The sequence below is a fragment of the Leuciscus leuciscus genome (genome assembly GCF_965113295.1).
Source record: "Leuciscus leuciscus genome assembly, chromosome: 13".
Taxonomy (NCBI): Eukaryota; Metazoa; Chordata; class Actinopteri; order Cypriniformes; family Leuciscidae; genus Leuciscus; species Leuciscus leuciscus.
The window spans coordinates 14,539,417-14,549,882 of NC_138737.1; the positions used below are offsets into that span (position 1 = coordinate 14,539,417).

At 37.4% G+C, this 10,466-nt stretch overlaps 1 protein-coding gene across 6 annotated transcripts; it reads right to left on the reverse strand.

Annotated features, from left to right (window-relative positions):
* Positions 1-368: 368 nt before the first annotated feature.
* Positions 369-10,437, reverse strand: nfyal (nuclear transcription factor Y, alpha, like). 6 transcript variants are annotated; one of them, XR_014211453.1, is made up of 11 exons: positions 10,197-10,437; positions 9,479-9,564; positions 8,792-8,878; positions 8,073-8,219; positions 7,597-7,728; positions 7,206-7,308; positions 6,871-7,043; positions 3,371-3,544; positions 3,175-3,282; positions 1,333-1,444; positions 369-1,163 (listed from the first exon to the last, which is right to left on the reverse strand). XR_014211453.1 is itself a non-coding variant. In XM_082189337.1 (10 exons), exons 1-10 carry the CDS (start codon positions 10,420-10,422, stop codon positions 1,101-1,103), a joined length of 1,299 nt encoding a protein of 432 aa, XP_082045463.1. In that variant the 5' UTR covers positions 10,423-10,437; the 3' UTR covers positions 369-1,100. The 6 variants fall into 6 exon arrangements, 5 of the variants coding, with proteins under 5 accessions (XP_082045463.1, XP_082045462.1, XP_082045461.1 ...); XM_082189337.1 differs by lacking the exon at positions 1,333-1,444; XM_082189336.1 differs by lacking the exons at positions 369-1,163; positions 1,333-1,444 and having other exon boundaries at positions 2,388-3,282; positions 6,889-7,043.
* Between the last annotated feature and the right edge of the window lie 29 nt (positions 10,438-10,466).

Genomic DNA, 10,466 nt, shown 5'->3' on the forward strand with positions numbered 1-10,466 from the left:
ATCTTATAATTTACTCACTCTCATGTTGTTCCAAGCCTGTATGGCTGTTTTTTGTGAGACACAAAAGGTTGTGAAAGTGAATGGTGAATGAGGCTGTCTATCCCTTTTGGAAATACACTAAAGAAATTCGAATTCAAAAAATAAATGTGTCATTTCAATTCCTAAATACGCAGTCTTAAAAACACACTCAGATAAGTACATGTAAATAATTGTAGGGCGCCCCGCGCCCTGGTTAAGAGACACTGCTTTAAAATATCTGATTTCAATTGCACTAGTAGATCAAGTCATAGAACTGTTTGATTTAGGATCATTTACATCCTTCATGTGCTCACACAGATTAGAATAATAAAGACAAGTTCACAAAGCAATATCTTTCGCAATGCATTTCGCACACATTTTTTAAAATCAAAATACAGGTTAGACTACTTCAATGTCCAAAACAATAACTCAAGAGTATTCACATTTCCAAGTAGGAACTAGATGAGGTGGGAACACAGGTCACTGGATACACAAAACTCACTCAAATTACAAATGATAGTTTTTTCAAAACACTAATGTTAAATGAATTCATGTTAAGGGAAATCTGGATAAAAGCTTGGGAAACAAGGACACCTCTATATGCCCAGTGTTTCCTTGGTGACTAGGACTGATTTTCCAAAAATGTTGCCCTTTTGCCTTTATTGTTTCCCCCAATGCTCTTTTCCCCATTCCAAACATGTACACATAGCCTACACTGAACAACACTACAATAAGCCATACTGCCACCTTTGAGAAACATCACGGTAAATGAGCCCTTGGTTAGCTGCGTATTCTCCGTCTCTGTAGGTCAATTTACGCTTCGCTATTTAATTGCTTTTTAAACAGCAAGCTGAATTCATTACGCTGTACATTAACAGTAATGGCTCTTTCTATATGCGTCCTCAGGAGCAATAGCAGACCATAGAGAGAAAACAGAAAACATGGCCCCTCCCTTCAGTGGAAGACATGAGACAGGAGAAACACAGGCCATGATGAATTAGGACTGTTAGTGTTGCATTGGAGATTCACATTGGTGTAAATTTGGGCCTTCAGAGTCACTAAAAATGGTAGCAGTCCTAGTGCTATGACACCCGGATCATCTGGGCCACAGCCTCGTCTCCAGCCTGGTTCTGGTCCTGTTGCTCCTGCAGGGGTGAGGGGGAGAGGAAGAGGGTCAATCATTACCCTCTCGCCTAATTTTAGATATGCTTCACTCAGCACTAAGCCTTTTTACTAGGGTTGAGACATCATGACTTATAGCATCAGGAAAAACACTGAATAACCAAGAAAAAACAGCAAAAGGTTTATGTTTACCAAGCTGTCACATCGTTGGATTTCAGGAAAATTTAGACTTCTGTTCTGTAGAACTGTTTAACGTTACAAACTTCAAAGCTTCAAATTTGTCCTGTTCTAGTCAGTGAAATACCTGGAAATATTAAATCCCAAAACATTTCTGAATAAAAATGACTTGACAAGACAAACTGGAATCATGAATCACAAGGTACGGTTCACTGCTGTTTCACAGTACACTACTGTTCAAAAGTTTGGGGTCAGCAAGTTTTTTTTAAATGTTTTTGAAAGAAGTCTCTAATGCTCACCCAGGCTGCATTTACTTGATACAGTTATACAGTAGAATAGCAATGTTGTAAAATGTTAAAATGTAAGTTATTCCTGTGATATCAAAGCTGAATTTTCAGCATCATTACTCCAGGCTTCAGAGTCACATGATCATTCAGAAATCATTCTAATATGCTGATTTTTGGTGCTTAAGAAACATTTCTTATTAATTCTGAAAACAGTCGTGTTGCTTATTATCTTTGTGAAAAACTGAAGAAGAAAAAAATCAGGATTCTTTGATTAACAAAGCATAATTTCAGCATTTAGAAAATAGAATTTAACATTGTAAATGTATTTACTGTCACTTTTGAGCAATTAAATGCGCCCTTGCTGATTAAAAGGATTAATTTCTTGTTAAAAAAAAAAACACTTTACATTAAGTTTCATTAGTTAACTACCTTAGTTAACATGAACTAAGAATGAACAATACTTCTTCAGCATTTATTATTCTTAGTTCATATTAAGTTCAACTTTTACTAATACGTTATCAAAATCAAAGGTTGTATTTGTTAACATTAGTTAATGAACAGCTGTATTTGTATTAACTAACATTAACAAAGATTAATAAATACTGTAACAAATGAATTGCTCATTGTTAGTTCATGTTGAGAACACGTAATGTTCATACATTAACTAATATTAACTAATGAACCTTATTGTAAAGTGTTACCAAAAAATATTACTGACCCCAAACTTTAAAACGATAGTTGAGTTTGTAGTTTGAGTTATTTTTCTCAGTGAACCTTTTGGAAGTCAGTCAGAATGTTTATTCAGCATAAAAATCACAACATGCGACAAAAATGAACACAGTGACGACACTGCACAGGTTAAGCCAAGCAAGAAAGTACAGTATCCACCAAACAAAACAAATGCTTCCTCAAAAAATGTAGTACACAAAACAACATCAAATATTTACATTTCAAACAAATCTCATTTCTTTTAAACTGGTTCCTCAAAAAGAAAAAGAAAAAGATATTTTCAGGCAGTGATTTCATGATTGAGCTTAGCAAACTGAGCATTCATGCTTTCTTTAACCTCCATGCTGTAAATAATAATGGTGCTTAGATCAAACAGAAACAGTCACATGATAAAGTCAGTCACATTGTATCAGCGATTCGGAAGAGCTGCATCAGTATGCAAGGAATATCAGTGTTTTTCATCGTGATTATGTCATGACTGTGAAGAGATGATCTTTTTCTTGTTAAATATTACAGAAATCCAAGTTCAGACAGGCAGGTCATAAAATACCACACGGCAGATTTTGCAGATCATGCAGTCTGTTCGTACGAATGCTTAACTAGCAATGAGACATGATGGGACAGAATCAAGCAGCCAACAAGCACAGGAAAAAGCAGGAGGTGATGCGTGCAAGAGCAGCCAATGACAGCATGTCACACCGGGAAAGGAGTGAGAATGCATCTGCTAAGCGGAGATGAGCGTCTAAGCGAGGGGCTCAGTGTGCTCGGGCAGCCAATGTGCGCTCGCGAGTTCGGTGGCATTGCAGAGGTCTTCCTGCTTGACATGGCCCTGCGCTCTCACCTGCATGGCCAAGGCCATTTCTTCTTTCTCTTTAGGTGAGAAGAAGCGCCCCCCGTCACCGCGCTTCCGCTGCATGGCGTGTTTGTGACGTGACTCGTGAAGGTATTTCTACAGGGGAGAGTAAGGAATCAGTCTGGATATGAGACAGAATTCATTTCAAGATGCGCATCATGGCATTCAGAAGAGGAAGACTCACCCTTCTTTCTTTAGGGATTTTGCCCTCTGCCTCCAGCTTGGCACGAGCTTGCCGTCTCTTTAAGATACGATGATATTGCTTGGCATTAACATACAGTGGCTCCTCTTCGAGCATCTCGGCTCCTGGCAGAGGGATTCGTTGGATGGCTGGCACAGCACCACCACCCGGCATCATCTGGAAGAGCGGGAAGGAAAGAAAAGGGGCACACAGAATTAATTCAATCTATGTCCAAACCTGAACAGACATAAAAACGTATTAACAAATGTAACAACTAAAATCAATCAATCAAATCAAATTAATTAGCAATCCAGTGATCAGTCAGGTGACAGCTGATGTAATATGGACTGAAATTTGATGACACACGAGCGTGAGAAAAGGACACCCACAGAACAGCTGAGTGGATCATTTGTGAAGAGGCGACAGGCAGATATCATCCTGACACCTGAATCAATGCTAAATATTAACAGAGCAGATGGAGGTCGCCACTTTCCACTTGCTTCTGAGTAAATCATCAAATTTTAGGAAGATTCCTGAAACTAGGATTTATTAATTTTTTAATTGAAAGACACTGAATGCTATTACATATTAAAGGAATAGTTCACCTTAAATACAATATCATTATTTACACCCTTGTGTTGTTCCAAACCTGTATGACTTTCTTTCTCTCATGGAACAAAAAAGGAAAAATGTGTCCTAGCTAAATTGAATCTGGGGATCTGCGGGCTGTCAGGCTCCAAATGACAAAGTAAGCACTGTTCACAATTCATAAAAGTGGCCAAAATGACTTTATATTGCAATTCATGCAATAGCTTTGTGAGATAAACAAATAAATGTGTCATTATTAATTTACAATCTTCCCCTTCACTGTATTCTTATTTCACATTCCCACTTCAAGCATGCCACATCGTGATCAGTCAATGTGACACCTAATCATTCATAATGAAGGGTCACATCAAAAAAGGTCTAAAGGTGTCATATCCGAGTTTCAATTACTTAAATGTAACCACTTTTATGATATTTTTATGGTGTTTTTTTGTCATTTTGAATTTTGACAGCCCCGATCCAAATTGTTTTCTGTAATAAATAACATAAAACATAAATATTAGAAGAAAAACTTGTACTTAAAACACTTAAACAAAAATTCGAAATGTTGCCTTAGCAGGGAATGACATAATAGCGACACCGAGGCAACTCTAATCATGGCAAAACGCTGATTATACTAGACGAAACAAACAAACTAGTAAGCCTATACAATTTAAGGAACATAGAAATTATGCCATTAGGGCTGAGCGGTATATCAAGTTTGTACGATATATCAATATATTTTAAAATATATAGAATGAGGCAATACCGTTTATATGTAGATACAGTAGTTTGATATTACGAGCACATCTAAAAAATAGCGGAGGACTCAGAGTGAGCTGCTACAGAGGAAGTGCATAATCAAATCTGTCCTAAACATGAGACAGGCTTTATATTAAGGGCTTCAAAATAACAACAATATAGTTAATGCATAGGCAATAGTTTAAAGTGGCTTGCTCCGTCCGAAGCTCTGACAGATACACATCGGATATACATTTTGCTCAAATATTTCTTGTTGTACATTAAATGTGCCATATGTAGATATTAAACCTACAAGTGTATCTCTATAGCCCTATTCGCACGGGACAAGTATTACCCGGTGACCTCTAGTAATTTGTAATAATTGCGGAGGTTGTCTGTGATCTTAATCCCGTGCGAATCGGCCATGTCTGTAATTTGTAAAGTAAAAATTCCCCTGAAAATGACCTACCATATTTTGCCATATTTGTTTTCATAGCCTTCAACATAAACATTGTTTATAGGACAACATTGTCCTATAACATTGACCCCCCCCCCCCCAAAAAAAAGAGTAGAAAATACAGAGATATATTGTATATCGACATTCAGCCACAAAATACCGAGATGATAACTGATATTAACAAGTTTAAGTTGAAGTACTAAAACTATTAAAACTTATACAAAAATAAATTACAATAGAAATATTAAAAAATAAAACTTAATAAAATGACAAAAGCACATAACAAAATGACTAAAACTTAAACTAAATTTCAAATGAAAACTGAAAATATCAAATAAAAGCTCATTTTAAAATGTAATAAATACTATAATAGTACATAAATGATAAATGAACACTGCCACAGAATAATGAAAGTCATGTGAGTTTGAAACAACATTTCAGTGAAGTAGGGCTGGGGGATATGGCAAAAAAAGATAGAAAAAAAGTCGATATCAGTCGATATTGATAATCATCAGATAAATGACAAATCTTTATTTTTTTCAAGTTTAAAGGTAGATTTTTGCTCCTGAGTGAAAGTTGTAGAAACCAGACTGTTAGTGGTTATAAACCACTCTTTATTGTAAGAACATGACAAATATTTGGTAAACAGGTGAACATTTCACAAATCTGAGGTAGTTACACTTTTTCTCTACAATTTTCTTTCCTTTTTTCCTTGACAAAATAAATATATCTTATATATTTATTTATTTTTACTTAGTTTCTGCGTGTTCTAACAGGTGATATTTTTTCAAATCCTGAAATAGGTTTGTTTTACCTGATTTTATTGGCACGTATCTTTGGTACAGTTTGCCGTGCAAGCTGCAATATTAATTATATTACCGGTACATATGTTGTCTCTTAGAAACGCACATTTGACAGTAGCTTGAGTTGGTGATGCAGTTAAATTTGTTAACAAAAACAGTAACATCTATAAAAAATTGTAACAACCTAATTTGGATTTGGGTAATTTTTTTTATATTATATACATTTTATATTATATATATTTTATATATTCTGACAGTTTAAGTTAGGGGTCTACCATGGTTATCACAATCTAAATGTATGATACTATAGATGGAAGTAATCACCAAGGTAAAACCATAAATATAGCACGCAAAATGTAACTATATGGGTTCTATGCCATGGTATTTGTTATTAAAAACAGTAGCCTAAATACATTTATTATAAATACAAATGCACAAGTGCTATAGCTTAATAACAAAAATACTTTCTGCCACGATAAAATTGTGCAGTTAGTGTTACCACAGTAAATCCATCGTAAATGATGGTGATTTGTAAATTGAAAATTCTAACTGGATCATTCATTGCACAATGTTTCTTGTGTTTGTCAGCGCTGTTGAGAATGTCAGCATTGTTTCGTCTGGCTTTAAACTAGTTTAAATCACCAAGACATTTGTGTTTTTCGTTGAATTTCAGCGCTGTTTACTTTATTAGGGATGAGTCACGATTTTCAAATATTCGATTAGACATATTGCCCAGCCCTTAGATGAACTATCCCTTTAAGGTAAAATCATTTGTACAAATCTATTTACTTTTCAGAAGGTTGGATCAGCACGTGAAAAGGCGAGTCCACAAGCAAGGTGATTGAGTTTTAACACAGCATGCACCCCCCTACACCTGTGATGACTAATGAAGGGGACGGTTTAAGTTTGTTAGATACCTCATCAGGAGGTCTTACCATGACCATTCCCCCAGTGTTCACCATGTTTCCAGATACTGGCAAGGTAACGGTGACTGTGCCCTGCCCGCTGTTGGTCGTGGAGGTGTTTGCGGCCCCTGCTGCCTGGACAATCTGAGTGCCTGCAAGGGAGCCTGCTGGGATGGTGATCATGCCTATGTAGGGGAGAGAACTATTAGTCCTCACCTGAATAACCTTCAGTATGGCATATTCATGTTTGTTAAAACCCTGATTGATCATATAGTTTATCTTGTTCATGTCTGATTTAATGTTTACTGAAGACAGATAAGCCAGGTATAGATATTGTATTTAAATACCCTGCTGCAGAACTGTGCCATCAGCGTTCACAGGCTGGTATACAATGGTCTGTCCTTCAGCTGTTTGGGCAACCTGCTGTCCTTGTAATGTAATCTGCTGCCCCTGTAATACACAACACAAATTAATTTATAGTTCATACAAAAAAACCAGTGTAAAGTAATCTGAGAAATCTGCCTTATACCAATAGCACAAACTAGTCATTATAGTTGTTATGACAGCATTCTCTTAATTCGTGCACCACATAATATGCATCAGTGAAAAAACAAAGTACAACGTTCCCACACCATTTTAACCCCGATGTTATTTATTTGCATAAGCGTTCTAGGTTTGGAATTGTTAGTTACATTCCAACTAAACAGACAAGAGAAAAGAATAAAGTGTGTTTGAGACCTGGTTCTGGCCCGCGGTAATGGCAGTCTGGGGCTGCTGTATGATGAACTGTTGAGTCTGACCCTGCTGACCCTGCAGCTGCAGAGTCTGACCTCCCTGCAACTGAATCTGACCCGGCTGAACCAACTGGATCTACATTTACACATTAAAAAAAAACACTGATTACAATAATAAGGGCAACAGAGACAAATTTAGATCATTTTACCTTGAAATATAATAATAAACCATTGTTCCATTATAATATGAGCATTAATAATAACAACAAATGGATATTAAGATAATGTTACTGTTAAGTGTAATAATAATAATCATTATCCTCATCCATTGTTTCATCAAATATGCGCAATATTAACATAAAAATATCAGAGGGATATGTGGATAATTTTGCTGTTCAGTATAATAGAACAATCTACAGATCTATTTAAGGAGACTTTCCCACAATGAGGAGTGTTGATGACAACCAGAATGGCACTTACCTGCTGAAGGCCTTGAGCTCCAGACACAGGCAACTGCATGATGGTCTGGCCCTGAGCTCCAGACATGGCCTGTACCATGATGGGCTGACCTGAGGATGTAATCAGCTGCCCGCCACTCACCTGGACCATCAATGGCTGACCCTGGACCTGAGCGCACACATAAACTGAAAGTTAGCATGGTGAGATGTAGATATTCAACACAATATTAGACCTGAACATGCAGCTTTAGGCATTACACAGGACATACATCACTGTTTATGATGGAAATTTTATTATCAATACATTTTATTACTGTTTTATAATTTCTACAGAAAATGACCCAGACTGGTGGTAATGGCTGGAATGAAGGAGCTAGAATTTCATGTTTCAACATGATAATCAGACAATCATGCAGTTCATCCAAAATCCATAAAGTGCTGTGAACTGATCAATATAAAGTGGTGATAACATGCAAGTGATCTTATAGTAATGACTCCATAGTTACTCTACAAAATCTTTTTAAATTCTGTTCCAGACACATTAAAAGACACAAATTCTTCTTCTTGAAAATGTGTCCCAAGTAGATGCTTTGATGCCATGGACAACATGGAACATTAGACGAACCGGATCACGATTTGCTGTAAGTGAAAGCGAGGCATGCTGGACGAGCTCACATCCTCGCAGACAGTGTGACATGACGCATGCAACATCACAAGCCTGAAGGTCGGAGTTCACACAACTACCTGGAGCGTCTGCACTTGCTGGCCTGTTGCCGTAGTGACAGGTGCTTCTGTTTGCAGCTGTACTGCAGTTACGGTCCCCTGAGCCTGTGGACAATCCCACATCACACTTTGCTCTGCATTCTCTCTTACAGAAATGCACTTTGTTATTTTATACTTCCTAATCTAATCCTGTAATTCACACTATCCATTTTTGATATTCTGGACCAGTGGTTCTCAACAGATTCACAATCGTAAAAAATAGTTTAGCAACTTTTTAAAGGGAGGATATATATATATATATATAGAGAGAGAGAGAGAGAGAGAGAGAGAGAGAGAGAGAGAGAGAGAGAAAGCTGTGATTAATATAGTGATTGTGAACTGGGTGTGTTTGTGTCACATTAACTTTGTTTTTATCAGGACTGACGTATTTCATTTCAAAGGAGAGAGACTGCAGGCCAGTTCAATACTATTTACTCAGTCCTTTCCTTGAATTGGTAACCACTTCCTGAAGTAGATTACTCTCCTATTTTAAAAATACTACTGCACCTTATACACATCTGCAGTACATACAGTAAAATGTACAGTTTAGACAAGTTTATATTTAAATGCCTGAAAAAACAAACAAAATCAAACACACAGTCATGGTCCTTTTTCCCACAGTGAAAGTCACTGATAAAACGGTAAGCTGTTTACATTGGCTCTTACCTGCTGCTGGATTTGCCCATTGGCAGCTTGCACCACTATCTGATCCCCGGTTGTAGTTGTATATTGCTCCATCTCTCCTTCCTCACCTAATTTTTCATAAAAACATAAAATAAATAAATAAATTAGGTGCAAGGCGTTTCCTACTTATTATTCAGTTCAAGAACAACTAGCAGTCTTCTATGAAACCATGACTTCTGTCTGGTGTCGTGATGGCTGCAGGTTTTGGCCAGAGGCCAGGTGTATTTTGAGACTGAATGTTTCCTTATTGAAGGTATGAAGGTATTTAACATTATGAACAGCATCTTATATTACATTCTGACTGTTTGTCTGATGTTTTTAGCTACACACACACAGTAAGTGGCTGAAAAGTTGACAAGGAGGTCTGAATAATTCACAAATTTGCAGCATTTCACAAACAGTTGCTCCTTGTTATGGGCAAACCAAGGTAACTGAGATGCTTTTTAATTAGTTCAAACAAAACAGCCCCTATTTCACAAACATTTGCAGGTCTGTCTTTGTTTTCGACAGCTTCACTAACAGTATCATTCATGTCCAGTGTCCGTTCTCGCGCGCGTATAGCTTATGGCTTGCGCTCTCTACCTCTCGCATAATTAACCGATTTGATTTCTGTATTAGGAATTAGTCATTTGGTTGGTCACTGACAAACCAATCCGTGTTGTCAGCTACCATTTCCCTTAGAGCAAGCGCAACCCTTTACCGTTTCTCCGGTTGTCCGGTACCCTTCTGATTGGCTCCACAACAGATCTCAAAAACCCAATCAACACAGTGGTGCGGACAAAATGGCGCAAAATGAGCCACACAGAGAAGAAAGGGGCAGGCTTGACGCATGTGATCGGCGAACGGAGCCGAGTGTTGCCGAGTAAAAACGGAAATAATCGAATGACTGCCGCGCATGCGTGAATAAACCATGCTTCCGGTGGCATGTGATCGGCGAACGGAGCCGAGTGTTGCCGAGTAAAAACGCTCC